The sequence below is a fragment of the Myotis myotis genome, unplaced genomic scaffold (genome assembly GCF_014108235.1).
Source record: "Myotis myotis isolate mMyoMyo1 unplaced genomic scaffold, mMyoMyo1.p scaffold_m19_p_7, whole genome shotgun sequence".
Classification (NCBI taxonomy): domain Eukaryota; kingdom Metazoa; phylum Chordata; class Mammalia; order Chiroptera; family Vespertilionidae; genus Myotis; species Myotis myotis.
In genome coordinates this window covers 53,162,386-53,187,998 of record NW_023416379.1, presented here as the reverse complement: position 1 = coordinate 53,187,998, position 25,613 = coordinate 53,162,386, and the positions used below count along the sequence as shown (strand labels likewise).

At 36.9% G+C, this 25,613-nt stretch overlaps 1 protein-coding gene and 1 pseudogene across 6 annotated transcripts in view; one reads left to right on the top strand and one right to left on the bottom strand.

Annotated features, from left to right (window-relative positions):
* RNGTT (RNA guanylyltransferase and 5'-phosphatase) overlaps positions 1–25,613 on the bottom strand; it is a 247,124-nt gene that overhangs the window by 160,224 nt on the left and 61,287 nt on the right. For all 6 annotated transcript variants that reach the window (XM_036316268.1, XM_036316270.1, XM_036316267.1 and 3 more), the window contains one exon: positions 24,540–24,641. In XM_036316268.1, the coding sequence (XP_036172161.1) occupies positions 24,540–24,641 (102 nt within the window). The remainder of the gene's footprint in view (positions 1–24,539; positions 24,642–25,613) is intronic.
* Positions 15,901–16,022, top strand: LOC118660923 (annotated as a pseudogene).

Genomic DNA, 25,613 nt, shown 5'->3' with positions numbered 1-25,613 from the left:
TGCCATTTATTCCTAGCCTCTAACAGAGATATGTAAGTGTATTATGTTAAATCCAGAGTTTACTTTCCCTTTGTATCTTCTCTCTCATAAGAAGTCACTGCCAAATCTCTAATACTTTTATACCAGCTACATTTCCTCTCATTTCTACTCCCAATAGAATTGGCACACAAGTCCCTGAAACCTAATTCTTAAGTTTGTAGAGATCCCAAAATAAACTCAGGTGTACTGAAATGTCTTATAAAGGAAATTCAGTTTGGAGCCACTTCCCCAGATACAATTATAAATCTTCTTGACATAAGTCCAGTTTTGTCAGACTCTGCCCCCTACCCACCAACACCTGTCACACCATATCTTATTCTAAAAACAATGTAAGAACAGCCGACTTGCCAAACTTCCTTCCCCATGAGGGTTATGCACACTGTGTCTTTTACTCTCACTAGCCCACTGGTCAGCAAATTTTACCTTTGGTAATCTCTTCTGGAAAGTTTAACAATGTCCTCTTTAACCCATTTTTTTTTCCATTTCTTTAAACTTTAAAAAATGCATTATGTATATTTTTACAATTTTTTAATTCAAACTTTTTAAAATTTTTAATTGATTATAGAGAGAGAAAAAAATCAATTTGTTGTTCCACTTATTTATTCACTCACTGGTTGATTCTTGTATGTGACCTAAGCAGGGATCAAACCTACAACCTTGGCATATTGGGACGACACTCTACCCAACTGAGCTATCTGGCCAGGACTTATCTTTACAATTTTTTAAATTAAAAACAAAAACAAAAACAAAATCATTTTCTTCCTTCTTACCTCACTCACTTAGTTCCATTAATAAGCCTAAGAAAACTCTGACCAAGGCTAGTGAGTGACACATCTGTATGAAGCAATATTAAAAGTCATGGTTTTTCATGCTTCTTGACAAAATAAAGCATCAGTGTCAGAATCCTCTTCACAATCTCCATAATACTCTCAATCTCTCTCTTCCTTATTTTATAAAATCAAATCTATTTTCCCTACCAGGGTTTTTTAACTGGTCAAAAAGGATTTGTATTTACTTCTTACATTTGTTGCAATTATTATTTACTTACCAGTGTTAGAATAGCACATTTTATCATTTTTCACAGCAGACATACACAGTAAGTAATTTAGCTACCTTAGTAATTAAACAAGCTTTATAGTCTAGGTTGGAAGCCTAGCCACCATTTGGACTAGAAATCTATGGAAATACAACCTAAAGGTGTGTCTAACGTACATAACTTAAGGAACCTCAGAAAAAGACTTCAGATAACTTTAAATATCATTGTTTGCATCACTTCCACAAAAAGATCAGTATTTGATGCTCAAATAATGTAATCCCACATGTAAGCTTTACTTTCAAATAGCTATTGTCTGTTTATATAACACAAATACAGTTCAATCCTTGAAAAAAAAATTATTTGAAGTAATGCTTTACCTTATTTCATTTTCCCAGAAATGCAAAGAATTTATATTAAGGTCATTCCTATTTTCACATTAACAAATTAAAGAGAACACACACACATACCCCCTAACCTTTTAAAAAATTTTTAATGCTGATGTTAACAATCACTGAAATGAACACAGTTTTAACATACTCTCTTCATCAAAAATGATCAAAAATTTTATTCAGTATTATGAAAGATTCCAATAGGTATTTTCATTTTGATTTACTGATTCCATAAGCACAGCAATCTTCTTCAATAGGATTAGTTCTTTTTTAACCCTCATATCACATCAATTGAAAGTCATGAAGCAGATGTGATTGAGATTTTTATAGGCGTAAATTCACTGTAAGCCCAGAGCTTCATGCTATTATGTGATCACGTACATACACACAACAGTGATTAGGCAGACATTGCGTATTATTTAATTTTAAATTGCCAAGCCCATTCACTTGCCCACCAACTTAATTATCAAAGTTGTCTAACCAACCTTTAATCTTAGAATGCTAACTGCACATTAAATGGCAAGAAAGAAGCATGCCATTGAACATTTGGACAATTTGACAACAGTTAAATGTCTTCTACCTAAGCATAGTCATCTTTATTTTATATGTTGTTTATACATCAAATTTCTACTATGTTCTGTTCGTCTAAAGTTTTATTTAATGTTGGTACTTGGTAAACTGTGTCTATGGAAAAGTCATCAAAGACTCTTAAGTTTTATTTCAATTTAGGCAACTCTAGCGGCCCTCTTGGCGCAGTGGGCAGCGCGTCAGTCTCATAATCTGAAGGTCAATTTAGGCAACTCATCCACAAGTAAATCTTAAAGACTTAAGGGTATCTACCATTTTAAAAAATTACAAATTCCCAAGCCTTCTCATTAAAATATCATGTGTGCTTATATCTATTAACAGAATTAATAATTTCAAAGTATAGATATTTCTGTTTCAAGAAACCCCCTTCAATCAGCAAGACTTAGAGTCTTGTACAAAGCTTAAAAATCAACACTATAAAAAAATTTGGCAAGGCGTAGGGGCAAGCGTAAGTTTCTACTTTTTTCCCTCCCATTCCATAGAATTAATAATATATGAGAGATAATCAGTGTATAATAAAATATAGAGCAAATTTATTCTAAACCACCCAACAATAAAAAAAAAGAAAACAATTTAATTTGCTTATTTTGTTTACATGAAGTGTCAATGATAGCAATGCTATCATTATGGGCGTTAGGAAGAAAAATCCAGTTTCAGAGCCTGTAATTCCAGACTCAATCATGCTTTTATCTAGACCCTTAAAAAGCAGGCAGGCAGGGTAGAGCTGAAAACCTCAAATATTATGAGATGAGCCTAACTGTCCAACTCCTAAGCATATACTTTAACTTCAGAATTACAACGTCCTTATCCCTTTTTCAAGTTCCCATGCTCCACTGCTCAAAAATTTTTATCAAGCTTGTGCTAAGCCTATGTATCTGTACTATTACACTATCTTGTCCTAAAATGTGTATCTTCAAGCTCTTACTCAAAATCCTCTTCCATAAAAATCTCTCATACTCCAAATAACATGTCCTATTCAAATCAATCTATTACTCCAAGTTTTTCAAAAATTCTAAATCTATTACGCCTCTGGTAGAAAAGAGCATACAGGGTTGGAGCAAGTAGGAGCCTGAAAATCCCGTTTGAATTTCAAATTTACTTTGTAATTGAACTGATTTTTGGTTAAAATGCAACACATATTAAAAAATAATCTAGCCCTAACCCGTTTGGTTCAGTGGATAGAGCATCAGCCTACGGACTGAAGGGTCCCAGGTTCAATTCTGGTCAAGGGCATGTGGCTGCAGGCACATCCCCAGTAGGGAGTGTGCAGGAGGCAGCTGAATCGATGTTTCTCTCTCATCGATGTTTCTAACTCTCTATCCCTCTCCCTCTCCTTTCCTCTCTGTAAAAAATCAATAAAATATATTTTAAAAGTAATAATAATAATCTATATATATATATACAAGCCCAGCAACCGGAACAGTGGAACAACCAGAATGACCAGTGACTATGACACACACTGTGGCAGCCAACCAGCCTGATCTGGTCCCGATCAGCACTCCCCCCCCCCACTCCAGGCCAGTGCAGCCCCCAACATCCCCTCAGGGGCAGGGCCGGCCGGCCAATCACCTGTGGCCCCTCCCCCTCACCGGCCCAGCCCAATGGGCCTCCATCAGGGTGGACGCCACCCATATTCGAATTCATGCACCAGGCCTCTAGTATACTATAAGTTCACTTGCCAACATTAGCATTAAAGGTGTTTGTATTATATACCATTTATTATATAGATTAAGATATAGTAAATAGGAGTGAAGATGTCTGTAGACAAAAGAGAAGGCACCAACATAGAAAGATATTTTGGTTAAGAACAGGCATTCCAGATAGGCTCTTCCTAGCTGTTGACTTTGCACAAATCACTTCTCTAAGATCACTTTCTCATCAGAAGTCTCCACTTCCTAAGGTAGGTGGAAGAAATAAATGAAACAGCGTAACATATCTCGATGTGGGGTTGTGAGGACAAGATAAACCAAAGGACTTATATACTTACTAGAGGCCCAGTGCACAAAATTCATGCACGGGGAGGGGGGGGTGGTCCTCAGTCCGGCCTGCAATGATGCCAGCATCCCTGGCCCTGGCCTCTTGTCCAAGGCCCCTCCCCTCCCTCTGCACGGCCAGGGCAGGGACGCTGGGCTCACATTGATGGGCCCTCCCCTCCCCTCCCTCCACACGGCCAGGGCGGGGACGCTGGGCTCACGTCACCACGAGCCCAGCATCCCTCGCCCCGGCCTCCAGCCCAAGGCCCCTCCCCTCCCTCCACATGGCCGGGGCGCGGATGCTGGGCTCGCATTGCCAGGGCAATGCCGCCAGCATCCCACCCCGGCCACTATGGGCACCGCCATCTTTGTCATGGAGTGACAGTTAATTTGCATATTACTCTTTTATTAGATAGGATATGCATAGTCCATAGACACGGGCAATAGAGTAGTGAAGATGTGGGGGAGAGGGGCAGATAGGGGCTGGGAGGAAGAAGGTAAAGGGGGGAAAATGAAAGATATCTGTAATACTATCAACAATAAAAAAGTGTTTAAAAAAACAAATAAATCAGTACACCCATGTTCATAGCAGCATTACTCACAATAACTAAAGTGTGGAAGCAATCCCAGTGTCCATTGAGAAATAAATGAAAAAACAAAATGTGGTATATATTCCCAATGGCATATTACTCGTCCTTAAAAAGGGAAGAAAGTTCTGACATATTCCACAACATGAATGAACCTTGTGTACATATGAAATAAGTCACTCACAAAAAGACAAATACTGTGTGATTTCACTTATATGAAGTAGCTAGAGTAGTATAAAATCAGAGAAACAGAAAGTAGAATGGTGGTTGCCAAGGGCTGGGGGAAGAATGAAACAGAGAATTATTGTTGAATGGCTACAGAGTTTTAGTTTTACAAGATGAAGAGTTCTGGAGATGAATGGCGGTAATGTTTGCAAACGTTATGAATGTATTTAATATCACTGAACCATATAGTACTTAAAAATGGTTAAGTGTAAATTTTAGGTTATGTATATTTTAACACAAGGAAAGAAATTGGGGAAAAAATGAGTTAATATATTGAAGGGTACAGAATAATGCCTGCAGGGCACATGGTAGCAAAAACATCAGCTATTATTATTATTATAATACTAGAGGCCCAGTGCACAGAGCCGTGCCCTAGTGGGGTCCCTCAACCTGACCTGTGGGGATCAGGCCGAAACCAGCTCTCCAACATCCCCCGAGGGGTCCTGGATTGCAAGAGAGCTCAGGCCAGGCCGAGGGACCCCACCTGTGCACGATCAGGGCCGGGGAGGGACCAAAAGAGGGCTACAGGGCATGTCCAGCCCATCTCACCCAGTCCCGATCGGCCGGACCCTAGCAGCAAGCTAACCTACTAGTCGGAGCATCTGCCCACTAGTGGTCAGTGCGCGTCATAGCGACTGGTCGAACGGTCAAACAAACAGTTGGACACTTAGCATATCAGGCTTTTATTATATAGGATTAAGTCCAAGGCATATAGTAATTACTTAATTAAGGCTGAATATGATTATTAGTAATACTACAACTACTGCTTTATACAATCCAAAAGAGTTGAACTTACTGATAAAATAAACCCTGGATAAGACAAAAAGGATTAGTTTAAAACCCAGAAGGCAGAAAAGAGAACAACCCTTCTAAACAGACAGGAGAAAGATACATGTGAACATAGACATTCTGAAGTATAGAATAATAAACCCGAGGTAATTCCCTGTAAAGGTTACCCACAGCCCACAAACTCAACCTTATAAGCATATTTACACAGTAAAAGACAGACAACTGAGTAAGTAGTTAATTCATTTTTCCATGAGTCAGTGTAAGCCAAGTAAATTTTGTAAAATCAGAAGCTGCACTATTTGAGTGAGCAATAACTCAAAACAGAGAACTCAAACAATAGAATTTGAATCAGGTGGATCTCTCAATCTGTCTAGGAAACTGTTTCCTAAACACTATAAAGATAAAAACAAACCTCAGCCTAAAATATTTTAATGTACTGAAACAGCTTCTTAAGATTTACTAACAACAATGATACATACAAATACACAATAACTTCAAAAGCTATTGGACACAATAGAAAATTATCATGTTTTTGTCCCACAATCTAGCTTATTAAAATAAAAATTAGTAACTGCATAAATTAAATAAAATTATAATTAACTCTATATACTAGTAAGTTCATATTCCCCTTACCAACACAAAAGAAACATTAATAATTATTGTAACAATAAGAGTTGACTGATAAAGTCCCTTCCTATATACAAGTTTATACAATCAACAGAGTTTGAGGAAAATGTAAGGTAGAATACCAAACCATACCTTTCCACTAATGAAAAGAACTGTCAAAAATCAGGACTGAATTTACTTGCTCAGCAATATGCATCTTGCTAACTGCCACTTCTGTGAGCTTAGAGTACGCTTCCTCCTCCTTTCCACCAATCTACAAAGAATTAGGGAATTATGGAATCGTAAAGGGCTGGAAGAGTTCTTACGCAGTCCCGCCATACTTAAGTGGTGTATGCACATACATATGCATTCATACACATATACCCCACCTCCAGCCCAATAACAATCCTAACAGCACATAAGGCACAAGAAAAACCAGCAAGCCCTAGCCAGTTTGGCTCAGTGGATAGAGTGTCGACCTGCTGACTGAAGGGTCCCGAGTTCAATTCTGGTCAAGGACACATGCCTGGATTGCAGCCTCAATCCCCAGTAGGGGGTATGCAGGAGGCAGGCAATCAATGACTCTCTCTCATACTGGATGTTTCTAACTCTCTCCCTCCCTTCCTCTCTCAAATCAATAAAAATATATTAAAACCTGTCAAGCCCTGCTGGTGTGGCTCAGTGGATTGAGCATCATTCCATGCACCAAGAAGTCACTGGTTTGATTCACAGTCAGGGCACATGCTTTGGTTGCAGGCTTGATCCCCTGTAGGGGGCATGCCTTCTATATCCTTATGAAAAACACTCTCTTACCATAGTGCTATAGAGTATTTCAAAAAATACTCTCATCAACATTTCTATCTCTTGCTTCCTTCCTCCCTAAAAATCAATAAAAATATATTTTAAACTTGAAATTAGAAATTTTATTTGAAGCAAGCAACATCTTTTTTCATGTTATTTCTACTAGAACAATAAATATTTTTCTTAAATTATTTTAGTGAAAGAGACAAACCTAATCTACAAGAAACTTGAAATAATTTTACGTTTAACACATACTATACTCTCCACAAATAATTTACTATAAAGATCCTGTTACTTTAAATTTATAAATAAACTAATAGCACAACTAAGAGGTTTTTTTTAAAGAAAGATAATTAAAAACATATGGAAGATGCACAACATGATGATACATGATTCTATATAATACTGCTTCATGCAAATAGGAAAAATGTGAATAAAATTATATCTAAATGCACTAAATGTTTTAAATAAGTTTTAATTTCTCCATTTATTAGCACATAATGTTTAATGGGTCACACTATTACAAATTAACCAGTTTCCTTCGTGTTCTCAAAAAAGTACCAGGAGAAATTCTAGAAGCACCAATCTCAACAGGTAAATACTAAATACAAGTGGCTAAATGCTAGAGACCACAAAAGTAAGTATAGTATGCACTCATAACATAAAAGAAACTGCCAAGGCTAAATCACAGAGTAGACTCAATGCGCAGTTGCTTAAAGTCTACAATTTAAACACCAATTTTATTTGTCCTAGATGTACAGAGTGGGGCAAAAGTAGGTTTACAGTTGTTCATATGGAAAATACAATAATCTATATATATAAAAGCCTAAGCGACCATTACAACGGAATGACCAGAACAACCGGAACAACAGAAACAAACTGGAACGACCAGTCGCTATGACATGCACTGACCACCAGGGGGCAGACGCTCAACGCAGGAGCTGCCCCCAGCCCACAGGCCCCGATTGCCAATGGGGCCTGCCGGCCAACCTCCTGGTCCCTCCCCATGGCCGGCAGGTCCCGATCACCCGATTGGGGCTGGGCCCTGGGCTGGGACGGGGAATCGGAGGTGGGTGGTGGTGGACGTGGGCAGCAAGGGAAGGAGGAGGGGGGGAGGCAGGGAGGCGGGGAACTGCGCAGTGATGGTGCACGGGTGGCGAGGGAAGGAGGAGGCAGGGAACCTGATCAGCCCTGATTGCCAGCCAGGCCTAGGGACCCATGCACGCATTTCGTGCACTGGGCCTCATCTAGTAAATAAATAATAATACAAGAATATACTGTGTTTCACATATTCAAAACTATAAGCCTACTTTTGCTCACCCTGTATACTGTGTTTTGCACCTCTAGCCAGTGGTTTACATTTTATCAGGCTAATCTACATATATAAAAGCCTAAGCGACCATCTGACCAGCCAACTGGCCGGTAACTACGATACACAATGACCATCAGGGGGCAGATACTCAATGCACAGGCATGGAAACATGGAACACACTGATGAATCTCAGAGGGAAGGAGGGAGGGGGAGGGCGGGAAGAGATTAACCAAAGATTTTAAATGCATACTAGAGGCCCGGTGCACAGATTTGTGCACTGGTGGGGTCCCTCGGCCTGGCCTGCACCGGGCCTCTAGTATAACACATAAAAAGCTTAAAACCATTCTTAATAATTCACGAGGAAATAAAATTTAGTTATTTTTTCAAATGCAAAAATATTTTAAAATTAAATTTTCTAAATTGTAAGATGTTACTAAAATAAAATTTGTCCAAGAAAGCTCACCTGGCTTTGGCCGGGTAGCTCAGTTGGTGAGAGCGTCATCCTGATATGCCAAGGTTGCAGGTTTGATCCCCGGTCAGGACACATACAAGCAACCAATGAATGTATAAAATAAGTGGAAGAAATCAATGTGTTCCTCTCCTCCTCTCCTCTCTCTCTCCTCTCCCTCTTCTCTCCCTCTCCTCTCCCTCCCCTTCCCTCCCCTCCCCTAAGCTCAACTGCTGGCAAAAATATCAGCAGCAAGCAGCAACCATAGAGCCGGGCTGAAAGCTAGAGATATACTGTACTAACATGGGCTGCCTATAATATCTTCAAGAAATCAAATTTCATAATTTAAAAAAGAGCTGTCAAAACTACTCATTTTTTATTTCTTTACCTAATTTACAGGTACTAATTTGGAAAGCAAATTACCATTAACATGCAAAAACTGAATATACTTCCTCAAGAAAATAAAAATACTACATGATATAAAAATACTATATGATATACTATATGAAATACTATATGATATACTTTCTTAAAAAGAAAGTATATGGTTTTATAAGTTTCTTTTCCAAAATATAATTGGAGCGTATACATCAAAATCACTGTTCACCCTTGCCGGTGGCTCAGCTGCTTGGGGTGCCATCCTGTGCACCAAAAGGTTGTGGGTTTGATTCCCGGTTAGGGCACATAACTAGTTTGCGGGTTCAATCCCTGGCTGGGGTGCGTACAGGAGGCAACTGATCAATGTTTCTCTTCTCTCTCTCTCTCCCTCTCCCACCCCCCCCCCCCCCCGCCTCCCCCCCCCTTCCTCTCTAAAATTAATGGAAACATATCCTCGGGTGAGGATTAAAAATAATAACTATTCTTCATATGCAGTACCGTGTATAATATCAAATGACTTTTCTACCCTATGAACCCAAATTTCACTATCTAAAACTGAGTTTTTCTATTAGACTCCTTTGCTCCCAGCATAAACCACTGGGAGGTAAAAACCTATATGAGTAAAAGAGATGCTTAACATTATTCTTTCACACTCTGAGAACACCAGTTTCCAAAAGCAAATAAGTCTCTTTTAGGGACTTTAATATAGCAAAAATCATTTTTACAAAAACAGTTCCAAAATGATACTGCGTGGTCATCTACAAATAAAATAATTCAGATGCAATACCCAAAATAACACATTGACATCACAATTGCTATGTTTTCAATACTGTTTTATACAGATGCCCTTAATCCTTATTAAATTCTTAATGATCCCAAACTAATATTTTGGGATGTATTACATGTACAATACACTAGGAATAAGTAGAATACTGCTTTAGGAAAGCATCTTGAACTAAAGCTGGTCCTCTGCTGCCACCTAGTGAAGTCATAAAATGCCAAGACTAAACCAAAAGTGACTGGAGAAAATATTGCAATGATGAATCTGTTTAATAAGTCACTAAAATATATAGTTTAGATTAGAACATGGACCTTATAATATCACTGCAGAAAATGCTTAAAAATATTTAATATACTGAATATTTTTACTTTAAAAAATATGTATTCCCACAAATATATTCTAGAGCATATAGAATACAGCATATAGAATATATAAATTATAATAATTGTCAGATGAATAATTTACTGATATGAAATATGTTATCTAGGATATATTATCATAAAAGCAAAATTTTCAAAACAATCTAAATTTCCAACAATACAAGATAGTGTCAAATAAATTGTGGTGCGTTATACAATGGAATATGATTACCCAGTATCCTTTTCCTCCCAATAATATCAAAATGATAACAAAGTTGTTGGGGTATTGTACGTAGAAAGCCATCTGTGGGTTTTAAAAGTATGTCCACAAGTCTCCAAACTCTGACACTCTTCCCTTCAAAGAGGTGCAGCTTAATTAATTTCCCTCTCCTTGCATGTGGGCTAGATTTCTATCTCACTGCCAACAAAAAAAAAGATTACGGCAGAAGAGATTATAAGTAACTTTCTGAGATGAGATTAGATTATAAAAAGACTAGTACTTCCAGCTTGGATATCTCAGAACAGTGATTTTCAACCTTTTTCATCTCATGACACACATAAACTAATTACTAAAATTCTGCAGCACAGCAAAAATATGTTATATTTTTTGCCAATCTAACAAAAACAAAAGGGTATAATTTTGATTCATTCACACCAGACAGCAACTGCTGTGTTAGCTGTTGACATTTTTTTATTTAACAATCCAAAGCAAGCATGTCAAACTCAGAGGCTAACACGGGCCAAAAATATAAGGTTTAAATTTATGTGGGCCACAAAAAAAACAAAAGCTTCAATTTTCATAGAAACATAGGTTTATTTCGATAGAGACATGCTGAATACAAAGGGCTGAAATAAGTGAGTAATTCTTAATATAAAATAATAGGACATTTTAATAAAAATTAGTATTTTTTCTTAAACATGAACTTACCAGACACTGAATAACCGCACAAATTAATAAGCGTACACAAATAAACCTATTTTTTCTTGTTCTCCGAAAGCAAAATATTTCCTGTTGCGCACACCAAACAAGTCAGTGCAAGACTAACGACGCGGCAATCGGCTGCTGAAATGTTCGCTGCTAGTATTAGGAGAGAAATGGTGTGCCTGCGCATAAGGAGCGTAAGGGAAATGAATGCAAAACAATTATAGTAATCAGTGATTAGTGAATGTTGTAGTTCATTATTAATAATTATGTATAACAAGATATTGTAAAAATTAAGTTAAGAAAATTTTATTAAAACATTTCTTACATACCGATATATTGGCTGGGCTGCAAAAATATTCATTGTGGGCCGCGTGCAGCCCGTGGGCTGCGAGTTTGACATGCTTGATCTAAAGGTAAAGAGGTCAGAGCCTCTGAGTAGTCAGTATTGCATGTTTGAAAGATTCTTGCAGCACACTGGTTGAAAATCCCTCAGAATACCTACTTTCTCTGATCATATGCTCTGGGGGAAGCTGGCTGCCATGTGCTGGGGGCACTCAGGTAGCTATGGGGACCCACTTAGCACCCCAAGAGTTAGTATGATTATTTTAAGCTGGAGACCTTTGAGATTCAACATATGCAGAAAGAAGCCCTCTCAAAGCTTCCCTTATGTAAGAGCAGAAATTTAGGAAATGAGGCTGCCATAAATCTCCTTTTGGAGGTGGCTTCACTCCCAGGAAGGAGATTAAGAGTGAAACTATCTTAAATCCCCTTTCTGGGTTATGGCCATGAAGAAGAAGAAAAAGAAAAAAACCGTTAGCATCATCATAAACAAACAGTATCATAAACTTTCTTATCTCCCCTTTGTTACCCTAAAACCCATTTGTCTTTACTAATAAAAATCTTTGTTCTCTATGCATTAAATACCAATTATTCAAGAAAACAAATGATCTTACATATTTTAATGCATGTAACATCATATTTAAAATTGTTTTTCTTGAGATATTAATGTTTATTGCATGTAACATTGTAATATTTAAGATCATTTTTCTTGAAAAAAAATTTTAAAAAGCTTGTCACAAATCTGGAAAAAGAAATTTTTGTTCGTCTCATAGAAGCTTTTTCTCCCCACCTTTTCCCCTATTAAATAGGTATAGAAGCCCATAACTTCAGCCATTTAGTAAGCCACTTCTTTTGTGCACTCCTATATGCATATGAATAAACTTGGTTCTTTTGTCAGCTTAATTCTCAGGTCCACAAACACTAAATCTAAGTAGGTAGTAGGAAGAAAAGTTTCTCCTTCCCACAGAGGTCCACAAGGCCAGGAATGGAGGCTTCAGGCAAAAAGCAAGCGAGGAACCTGTAAGGCCTGCCATCAGCCACATGAATGAGCTTGGAAGTGGAGCCAGCCGTGAGATGACAGCAGCCCTGGCCAACAGCTTGCTGGCAACCTCATGAGAGACACTGAGCCAGAAGCACCCAACTAAATTGCTCCCCAAAACTATGAGATAATAAATGTTATTTTAAGCTGCTGAATTTGGGAGATAATGAGGTAATTTCTTAAGTAGCAAAAGAAAACTGGTACACCACACAAGGAAGATAATGAAGGGAAGGAAAGGAAAGGAGGGAAGAACATCAGCAGATAAACTATTTCAATACATTTCTAGTTAACAAACAATAGATGGAAAAGCACTGCACAGAGGTAGCAACACCCAAAAACAGAGCTGCCTGTTTTCGCAAAACCCCAAAGATCCAACCCAGAAATATCAACTACAAAGGAATAAGTAATTCATTAAAAAACATTTTTTTAATGAGAAAACTTCCCAGAAAGCTGTAAAAGAGACAAGGAAAGGAAAAGTATGAAGACAAGATTAGAGATTAAAAAGAACCTAACAGGTATAACAACCAATAATAGTTCTAGAAAGGAAAAATTATGGGGGAGAAGGATTTGTAATACTTTAGAGGGAACTCTAAAGTCCGTATCTTAAAAGACTTGACAAACATTACATAGCGGTTATTAGGATAAAGGGAAGATTAAATACACAGGCATGATCAATAAAGAACTAACAATAATAGTCCTATATAATAAAACCCTAATATGCAAATTGACTGAATGGCAGAACGACCGATCACTATGATGTGCACTGACCACCAGGGGGCAGACACTCAATGCAGGAGCTTCCCCCAGCCTGCAGGTCCCAGGTCAGCCAAGGCAGGTGTGAGCGGAGGGTCCCCGATTGCCCCACCAGTTGCCCCGCAAAGGGAGGTGACCAGCAGCGGCAGCAGGGGATAGAGCTGGCGAGCGAGTGGCGCCAGGCTGGCCAAGGCAGATGCCAGTGGGGGGCCCCCTCAATTGCCCCGCCGGTTACCCCACAGATCAGCCATGATTGCTGACCAGGCCTAGGGACCCTACCCATGTACGAATTTCGTGCACCAGGCCTCTAGTTTAACTATAATGAGAAACTAGAAGAAAAGGCAGACAACAACATTTTGGTGAGCTGCATCCTCAACGAGCACACTAGGAACTCACCTAAGGTTGATTAATAAACAGTAATATAAACGTATTATTTAGAGATTTGGGGATAACCACAGAACAAGTAAAAAAATAGAAAGGGTTAAAGTGATAGCCTTAGGGATCAGAACTGATAGAAAAAAGAGATGGGGAAGAGTTATAGTGTTTTCCATTATAAGCTTCTAGTATTATTTGATTCATTTAACTATAAACAATTATTACCTTAATAAAGAAATATTATTTTTAGTCTAGTCATCTAATTGAAAATATTTAATGAAATGGGAAAATACTGAGGATACATTAAGTAAAAATAGATTACTAAACTATAAATCATAGATACTAAACAATTTATGTAGAAGATCCAATACAGCAGGCACCACCATAATTTCCAGCACCTAGAATGGTACTTAGCACAAAGTACACACTAAGAAAATGTTGTGGAATGAATACACTTTCATTTAGCTAAACAGATATACAGATAGACTGGAAGGTCTGAAAGCATATACATCAAAGTCTAACTGGTGATTACAAATGTTTTTTTTATTTTTGTCCTTTTCCTTATATTCTTTTTCCAAATTTTCTACAATGAATATACATTACTTTTATAATGGGGAATATTTTTAAAGATACTATCATTTCTTCATTATTACAAGACCAGAGTCACAAGAGAAAAAAAGACATTTTTACTGAAATGTATATCAAGTCCAAGTTAGAAAAAGTCTCAACTACCAATAATGGAAGGTATAGACATCATTGATCTTGACCTAATTAAGAGGACTTGAAAAACCTCCAGGATAACAGGAACATAGAAATATTGTAAAAAAAAAAAAAAAAAAAAAAAAAAAGAAAAGAAATATTGCTATCCATTGCATAAATCAGGTATTAAATTCCACTACTGGTAAACAAATTTCATTAAATCTACCAGTTCTGTAGATAAAAAGACTGTTGGTTATTTTGGTTTCTTTTACATTAAGTAGCTCCATTCATAATGAGAATAGAGAATATCTTATCAGACTTTAAAGTGTGAAATCAAGTGATATATCCATTTGTACTAATTAGCATGAATATTACCAGTTATGCTTTTTAGAACTTCATAGCCACACACAAATTAAATATGAAAAATAGAGTATCCTCTTAGGTGCTCTTCCATCAGAGAGGGGAATGGCATATCGATTATTCAGATTTACATTGGTCTGAAATAAAATTTAAATGCCACTTAAATTGATTTGGGCAGCACTTATATATCAAAGGGGTGAAAAGATGTGAAAAAGATTTTATTTTTATAAAATAGTCAGTATTCATAAGAAAATCTCAAAAGAAATATTCCAAAAGTTGTTTTATTTTACATTTGCCCCTGACATGGCTGACTACTTTCAATTTTCTTTTGTATAAAGCAAACACTCTTTTTTAAAAAATCAATTACAATTCTTGCAATGTTTCACCAATTCACAAAGAGGAACTGATTTGTTTTCTCTCTTTTACCCTGTTGGGGAGCACACGAGACTTGGATGGAAAGTTTGTAAGGAGGACATTCTGAGAAAAAGGGAAGTGTGTGGAAGGCTGCCTGCCCTGTTTATCAGAATTCTGACTTACGGCAGTGCCGAAGGCGGTGCCCCTAATTATTCCTTGACCTTTCCAAATAAGTCTGTGCATGTGCAGGCCCCCACATGTTTACTGGAATCCTTATCTTTGGGTGTCTTGCTTAAAGGACACTACAAACACATGTGTCCTCCCAAAATTACTTGCCCTACTGATTGTATCTAAAAGATAAACTTTATCTCAAACTGCTGTTACAATAAAAGCCTAATGAGGAAGGCGATGGAGGCTGTCTGGTTCCTTTAGCAGGCAGTCCCTTAGCCCTCTCTTTCACAGCAAACGCTGTGTCGGAGTAATCCATTCATCCGTCATCCAGGGTCTGCTGGTTAGCCCCGGCATTACCCAACCTGGTACCTGCCATTGCTATAATCACACATACTGGACTACAAGTGAGTAAATAACCAGTTCTTTAAGTATCATGGAATTGTGCTGCTTACTTTGCTCCTATCTACTTGTATAATTGAAGCAAGTAGTTTATTTTCTGGATTCTGGCTCCTCAGACGTCTCCATAAAAACTGTGTCTCCCTAGAACAGTATAAAAACTAAATTTTTTTTTTCCAGCTTTGCACAGTGGCAGTATCATTGCCAATGAGGTTTATCCGAGGCACGGTTATTACTAAAAAAAAAAAAAAAAAAACTAAATATTTTTCCAGGTATAATTTTATGCAATAGTGAGTTTCTAAATATTAGATATGATGTTATAGCTATAATTAATATAGCTATAATTAATATAGCTATAATTAATAATAAGACAGGAAATAAGTTATTTGATACCAATATTCAGTCAAAGTTCTTATGTTATATATCATAAGGAACTATTTGCTTTGAAAAATAAAGCTAAATAGAAATTTATATTTGCGCTGATCTCTCCCCTCATGTGGAGTTGAAAAACAACTAAGTGAACAAGTCTAAATTAAAATAGTATATGCATTACTTAATTGATCATAATTCAACTTACTCATTCTGTTCCTAATTGCATAAAAAAGTTTGGATTTTGTACTCCACTGAAAATTATTCCAGAGACATCTAAAACCTCTTTAATTATTCCTCAATATGTAAGATTTTTCTAGTCTAGCGTCTCTTTACCTTATCCACCCTATTCCTGTCTGAATATTCCGCTCCAGTCATTAGAATAAGTATCTGCTGCAAACATTATTAATGAGATACATATCAAGGGATCCAAGTAAGCTACTAACTACCTGAACATTATATAAATCAAGCAGCCTGTTATAACGAAGCCATGGGGCATGATTTAATGAAAGGAGAGGAAAGGCTTAATTTACCTCTTAAATTTATGTATTTAGTGAATTACTTAAATTAAAAAAAAAATCCTGTCAAAGCACCAGGAATTAGCAATAACTTACAATCAATGAGGGAAAGACATTTCAACTTTTTAATTTACTGAAGTAAATTTTAAAACAAAATGTCTTATATTAAACTTATGTTTTCCTACCTTAAGCTCACTTTTACCCTTTCTTATAAAGAAAAGAAAAACATTTGAGATGTAAATACAGTCTTTTAAGGAGAATGTTTTCAATCAACTTTATAAGTTGACAAACTGTCTTATCTTTATAAGTTAATAAACTATGACCCAAGGGTCAAATCTGACTGCTACCTGTTTTTGTAAATAAAGTTTTATTAGAACACAGTTATGCGCCTTTGTTTATATAAGAGCAGCAGAATATAGCTGCTTTTGTGTTATAATGGCAGCACTAAATAGTTGAGACAGAGACCACCTGGACCCCAAAACCTAAAATACTTACTATCTGCCCCTTATAGAAGACATATGCTAAACCCTGGATTAGTCAAAAAACTTACAAGCTGGGGATTCTGTCTTCAGCACTACTAATCCATTCAGTACCTGACATAGAGCTGGAGGTAACAAGTTTTCAATATAATTTCTGGATTAATGAACAAAAGAGATTCCCGGACCAAAATTCAGGAATCAATCTGTCTACAATTCCCTCCAAGAAGCATTATACAAATATATCTTGCTTACTTAAACAAATGTGTTATAAAATCTGACTTTAACTTAGATTTTCATAAGTGCCTAAGTAGCTTTTCTTCAATTACTGAAATAATTTACCTTGCATATTTAGTTTGATTTTTGTTTTTTTAAGTAGGGTATGTCTATATACATGTGTATTTTATATATATATACACACATATATGTGTGTGTGTGTGTGTGTATGTGTGTGAATATCAGTATACGAAGGTGCAAATCAGTAGCTACCTTTTACTGAGTATCCACTGAATGCTAATTGCTCTTAATTACTTCATTTAATCCTTTTATAACAACTCTTTGGAGATAACAGATCATCCCTACCTACCAAAGTTCTTTTTTTTTTTTTTAATTTATCTGTATTGTTGAAAGTATTACAGATGTTCCCTTTCTTCCCCCCACTGACCTGCTCCCACCTCGCACTCCCGCCCCAGGCCTTCACCACACTAAAGTTCTTGCTTAAATCTCTCTAGCTTTAAATTCTGCCCTACTATATCCTTTTTATTGAATTATGTGTGTTTTTTATTTTTCTAAATGGTTTATATTTTTGTTTAGAAAGTAAATGTGACATAGAGTTGTAATTTTTTACATTTCAAAGTTTTCATAACCACAATAAGTGTCTCCATTTATTTTACTCAAAGACATTTGCAGCTTTACAATGACTAATCCAAATGAATCAGTATTTACTGAGTGCCTACCATGTGGCAGGCACCATTCTAGGCAATGGGGACATAGTGGTTAAAAAGACAAAATTCCCAGCCCTCAAAAGGAGCTTACTCATATGGTTATCAATTCATTACAGCGCTTTTGTTTGTCTATTACAAATTATTCCTATAGCCTTCCATTTTTCCTATGTCAAACAAAGTCTGAATTATTATCACTTATTTCACTATTTGCATTACAATAGTAGTTATAAAAAATAATTTGGTTTTTAACCTAATGAGTCAGAAACAGCTGAAATTAAATATATACTATCTAATCTCTAGATTAAAAAGAAAAAAGAAAACAATTTGTGAGATTAATTAGATTAATTCTAAAATTTCTACGAGGCTCTAAATCTTCACCACTTTCACATGGAAGCTGAATTAATTTTGAAAGAATAGATTTTGAAGACTGATCCTTTCTTTTTTTCATGAAGGGTGATTTACTCCTTTTTTAAAATATATTTTTATTCATTTCAGAGAGGAAGGAAAAGGGAGAGAGAAATAGAAACATCAGTGATGAAAGAGAATCATTGATCAGTTGCCTACTGCATGCCCCCTACTAGGGATTGAGTCTGCAACCTGGGCATGTGCTCTGACGGGAAATCAACCATGACCTCCAGTTTCACAAGCTGATGCTCAACCACTTAGCCACACCAGCCGGGCTGACTGTTTCTTTTTACTGCATAACAAAATCTACTAATAAACTAAGTACATAGAGAAATTCTATCATAAAAGTTCTAATTATCTTTACCCAGAATATTCTACAGAATATGCGAAAAAGCAGTATTTCAGAATTGCAAGACAGTTCAATTCCAACTGTATCCACAGTACCTTTATTATCACTTCTCCTGGTATTGCATTTACACCCATGAGGTCCCTCCTTCTGTATCTCCTCTATGACCAGTGTAGATTATCTTTCTAGATTCTATGAGTCAAGCTATATGTAGTCCCTAGATATATCAAACTATTCGATGTTTGATTACATATTGTATTCTTTCAGTTAATCACTTACTTTATTAGTCCCTCCCACAGTAATTTACTTATTCATTCACTCAGTCATTTATTCAATTACTCGTTACATATCTTTGTTGCATTCTTGAAAGGAGAGAAGAGAAAAATAAACAGTAGCTATCTTTTACAGAGCCTAATGTATGCTAAGCAGTTTTCTAATTGCTTTAAATGAATTGCCTCATTTAAGCCTTTTACAACTTTATAAGAGTAACAGATTTTCCCTATCCATATATATAAAAAAGCCTAAGTGACTGTCCGACCGTCCAACTGGTAGCTATGATGCACACTGACCACCAGGGGGCAGACGCTCAACACAGGAGCTGCCGAGCTGCAGTGACTTGGCAGCTGTGTTTCTCAGGTGATGCACCCAGAACCAGAGAGCAGGGAGCCAGATTCCAGGGTGCATCACCCAAGAACCATCTTCTCCCAATCCAGGACCCCTCAGGGGATGTCAGAGAGCCTGTTTCAGCCCTATCCCTGCAGGCCAGGCCGAGGGACCCCACCGATGCACAAATCCGTGCACCAGGACTCTAGTCTTATATAAATGTTCTAGATACACAAACAAAAGGAAAGATCTCTGATTCATTTTTAAGAGACTAGCATAAGCTTCCTATCAAAACCACACAAAGACAATACAAAAATTAGACCAATCTCACTTATAAACATAAATGCAAAATGTATCACATTGAATCCAACATCATACTAGAAAAAAGATAGTTCAACTTCAGAAAACTATCAGTATACTATACTAAGTGAATTAATTGATTATAGTGAAAACTCATGACTTATTTCAACAAATGGTAAAATGCACATGATAAAATTCAATGATGATAAAAATTCTTAGCAAACCAGGAATAGATAGTAATTTTCTTAACCAGGTAAAGGCTATGTAGTAAAAACCGACAGCAGCCCTAACCAGTTTGGCTCAGTGGATAGAGCGTCAGCCTGCGGACTGAAGTATCCCAGGTTCGATTCTGGTCAAGGGCATGTACCCTGGTTGCGGGCACATCCCCAGTAGGGAGTGTGCAAGAGGCAGCTGATCGATGGTTCTCTCTCATCGATGTTTCTAACTCTCTATCCCTCTCCCTTCCTCTCTCTAAAAAATCAATAGAATATATTCTAAAAAATACAACCTACAGCAAATAGCATACTTAATACTAAAACAGAAAATCATTCCCACTGAAGTTAAAAACATGACAATACCCAATAACATATAATTTCATTGTCTAGAAGTCCTATTATAATACACATGTAAGTATGCACGCACACATACATACACTAATTATGACTGAATAGAAATAGAAGTATTTTCAGATAATATATTCTACATAGCAAATACAATAGATTCTATAGTCACACTATTAGAATTTATAAGAAGGTTCAGAAAGATTGCTAGTACAATATCAACATGCACAAATAATTAAGTGTCATACTAGAGTATGAAGCCATTTGCCATGGGTGAGATGGTATGTCCAAATTCAAAGCAATGAACCTTCTCTGACTTTAGTAGGTACTAGAATTTTCTACTTGATTTTCAAAAAAAATAATTTCAAAGTTTATTATACAGCCTCCTTTCAGGACCACATGCAAACAATCAGTTAATTACAACATCAAAACATAGGTTTTTTTAAAAATTTAGTAAAAGACATGCCACATCTCTACACTGAAAAATGACTTAAATAAGTGGAGGAAAATACCATGTTCCTGGGTTAGAACACTCAGTACTGTTAAATGACCATTTCCCCCAAACTGATCTCTAGATTTGAAGCAAATCAAATCTACATCTCACATAAATGTTTTACTCCCAGAATAAAGCACCCTAAGACAGAGTGGGTATTCAAGTAAATACCTGGAGTCTTCCTTTTGTTTTTGGTAGAGCATGGTTCTGTAGTAAATGAGATATTTCCATTATCAGTCAAACACATATTGGCTCAAATTACTTCACTTAATCATTTAAGGGTCTAATAGTACTAAGACACAGATGAAAAGGGGTATACAACAGCACAGGAGGGAAAATAAACAAAAGGAAGATGGCAAAATACAAGTGACAAATTTTGCAGACTTTATTATTTTGCCCAAAGTTTGCCATGATCACAGCCTTGGATACTATGGAGAAGGCAATGTAGAAAGTAAAGAATATCTATAATATGAAACTCATCAGATCAAAACTCTGCCTCACCCCCAAATCCCCAAGCCATTTTGTAGTACAAAGCCTAGAGATAGACACTTTTCCTCCTTACCTTTTCTTTTTCTTTTTTTTTCACTCTTTCTTCACTCAAAGAAGTAGGTAATAAACCCATCTGTTAAGACACTGTAGCCCTAGCTGGTTTGGCTCAGTGGATAGAGCATTGGCCTGAAGGGTCCCAGGTTCAATTCCGGTGAAGGGCATATGCCCGGGTTGTGGGCTCAATCCCCAGTTGTGGAGTGTGCAGGAGGCAGCCGATCAATGATTCTCTCTCATCATTGATGTTTCTCTCTCTCTACCTCTCCCTTCCTCTCTAAAATCAATAAAAATATATTATTAAAAAAAAGACATTGTTACATATCTATTAAAAATATACATCTCAACAAAACTCAACTTAGGCTGATCCTTACTACCAATTTAATAGATTCTGAAATTAAATATTATTTCAACATTCTGAAAATAAGCAATGAAGCTAATTTTTACTTATTCTTCAAAAATACATATGCCCAGGAAAGAGGGCATAAAGAGGCAAGGCATTCATATCCTATATATCTGAATCTTTAACTATATCTATCCATGCTTATAGATTCATCCATGTAGAATGAATACTCCTAGAAGAACATAAGGCAAACTTAAATTTTTAATTTTATTTCTTTATACTGTTTGAATTTTTTATCATACATTTATCTTAGTTTTCTGAAGCTAGTTCACTTTTAAAGTAACTTCAAAATACTGTGAACAGCCCAGCCAGTGTGGTTCAGTGGTTGAGCATCAACCCATGCACCAAGAGATCACTGGTTCGCTTCCTGGGTTGCAGGCTCAATCCCCAGTAGGGGGCATGCAGGAGACAGCCAATCAATGTTTCTATCTCTCTCCCTCTCCCTTCTTCTCTCTAAAAAAGATCAATAAAAAATATAAATGGATAAACACTGTGAACAAATGAGCATCTATATGTAAATATATAAAAAATACATGTAAGACATACTTTATTTGAACTCACTACACCAAGCATTAATATTAAAACAATAACTATACCCAATAGAATAAAGTCTCAATACCACAATGATAGTAGTGATGATAAATCTTTAGGTGATAAAAATGACTATTTTTATTTTCTTCTTTTTGTTATTTTCTGAATTTAATGAATTTTGTTATCTACAAAATAAAATTTTTAAAAAGCTAAAAATTACTAAGTTGAAGAGACTTTACAACAAATGAAATGAAAGAAAATGTGATGATATATTCCCAACTGATAAAAATATAATTACTAGAAAGTATATCATGTTGAAATATCATTATTATTATAATCAAGTTGTATCTGCCCCTCTACATATCTCCATATGTATCTTTTTATTTTTTAATCCTCATCTGAGGATATTTTTCCATTATTTTTAGAGAGAGTGGAAGGGATTGAGAAAGAGAAAAACATTGATGTGACAGAGAGACATCAACCCTGGGTCAAAGCTCTATCCACCGAGCCAAATCTGCCAGGTCCATATGACTCTTCAAGGTCACCACAAATTAAATGTAGATGAAGAAAGAATAATACAAAAAGTATAATTGCCACGCTGACATTCAAAAACTGCTCATAAAAATTAAATGCAATCTATATCATCTTCAAAATAACATCTAAAAATTAAAATATAAAAGCAGGATCTTAAAGATATATCTACATTCCCCTTTTTTATTGCAGCATTACTCACAATAGCAAAGATATGAAAACAACCTAAATGTCCATCAACAGATAAACAGACAAAGAAGACATGGTATATAGCACCCCCCTTTATCCAGGGGGGAATAGGTTCCAAGACCCCCTGTGGATGCCTGAAACCACAAATATTACCAAACCCTATATGTACTATGCTTTTTTCCTATATATACATACCTATGATAAAAGTTAATTTATAAATTAGACAGACATTAACAATAAATATTAATAAGATAAATACTGTATATCATTTATACATGAAATCTGAAAAAGCCGAAATCATAGAAACAGATACTAGGATGGTGGTTACCAGAGACTGAAAGGGTGATGGAAATGGGGAGATGTTGGTAAAATTCCAGTTGTAAGACAAATAAGTTCTGGTGATCTAATGTACAGTATGGTGGTTATAGTTTTTAATACAGTATTATACACTTGCTAAGACAGTAGATCCTAAATTTTCTCATCACAAAAAAGAAATGGTGATTATGTTAAATTGATGGAGGTGTCATATGCTATGACAGTAATCACTTTACAATATATAAGTACATCAAATCAACATATTGTACACTTTAAATTACCCAAGATATATCGATTATACCTCAATCGATATGATAAAAGTTATGATTTTTAACTACATTAATATCTGAAAAATAATTATTTCAACTATCAATAACCAATTGCTAAATGAAGATTTACTAAATACATATAGATATCAAAGCTGTAAAAATATGGATTATAAAACAGAAAGAAAGAGTTAAATATTATTGAGGAAACACAAAACTTATATTAATATTTTAAAACTTAGGAATATGAAATTTGAAACTAAGCTTTTGTTGTAAGAATACAGCCTGAAGAGTGTATAAAATTACAAAAAGAATTAGCAAGGATTAAAAGAAAATGAAAAACCTATTCAAAGAAATAAAATATAGAATGAATCAGGGAGAGCTGGTAATATTTAGATTATAAACTGACAGCACATCTGTTAATTTTTTTTGTTTTGTTTTTATTAATCCTCAGCCGAGGATATTATTCCACTGACTTTTAGAAAGGAAGGGAGGGGGAGAAACAGAGAGAGAAACATCAATATGAGAGAAGCATCGATTGGTTGACCCCTGGCACATGCCCCAAACCAGACCAGGGTTCAAGCCCTCAACTGAGGTTCATGCCCTTAACCAGAAACGAGCCCAGAACCCTTCAGTCCTCAGGCTGATGCTCTATCCACTGAGCCAAATCGGCTAGGGCACATCTGTTCATTTTAGGAGTTCCCAGGAACCATTAAAGACAAGGTGGGCACCAGATATACCAAATAGCACAATATTATCAAGGGAAAAAAACTTTCAAACTTAAATTTGGTATGGATTTATGTTAAACTAACAGAACTCTAAAAGCAAAAATTTAGCAGAATGAGAATATTACATAGCTAAGAATACTAGCAAAAGAAAAACTATCCAAAATTTGAAACATGCCTTATTTTGTTGTTCAAGTCAGAAATTCACACTCCCCAGAGTGCAAACCTTCTCTAACAACAAAGCAATTTTCTTCAAGCATTAGGGTTATTTGTATGACTATTTCTAGAAGTAGAACTTACCGAGTACCATCTGCTTTCCAGCTTACTTTATATGGATTCTGCTCTAAAAGTTTAATATTTTGCTTGTCCATGGAAACAGGCTGTGCTCCAGGGAATCCAGACCTTAAAGAAGAACATTTTATTGTTATGGCTGGTATCCACAGAAAACACTGCATGTCTGAAACCAACCTCACGAGTCACATGTTTATACAATGTTCGCCCTATCATGAGATTAATGTCAATTGAAAAATATTAGATTTCACAAGAATACTAACGGTTATAATTTTCTTGACATTTTAGAACATAAGTTATCAAGATTCTAATTGCCACTACTATACCTATTGAGCTAATCCTATATAATAAAGCGGTAATATGCAAATTGACCATCACTCCAACACACCAGATGGCCGCCACAAGATGGCCTGCAGGGGAGGGCAGTTGGGGGGACCCAGGCCTGCAGGGGAGAGCAGTCGGGGGCAACCAGGCCTGCAGGGGAGGGCAGTTGGAAGGAACCAGGCATGCAAGGGAGGGCAATTGGGAGTGACCAGGCTGGCAGGGAAGGGCACTTGGGGGGGACCAGGCCTGCAGAGGAGGGCAGTTGGGGGGGACCAGGAGAGCAGGGGAGGGCAGTTAGGGATGGCCAGGCTGGCAAGGGAGGGCAGTTAGGAGTGACCGGGCCAGCAGGGGAGGGCAGTTGGGGGCAACCAGGCCGACAGGAAAGGGCAGTTGGGGGCAACCAGGCCAGCAGGGGAGGGCAGTTGGGGGTGACTAGCCCAGCAGGGAAGGGCAGTTAGGGGCAATCAGGCCAGCAGGAGAGCAGTTAGGCATTGATCAGGCTAGCAGGGGAGTGGTCAGGCTGGCAGACAGAAGCAGTTAGGGGCAATCAGGCAGGCAGACGAGCGGTTGGGAGCCAGCAGTCCCAGATTGTGAGAGGGATGTCTGACTGCCCTTTTAGGCCCGATCCCTGCAGGCAGTCAGACATCCCTCAAGGGGTCCCAGGTTGGACAGGGTGCAGGCTGGGCTGAGGGACACACACTCCCTGCCCTGCACAAATTTCGTGCACCAGGCCTCTAGTTTTTAAATATACACATGATC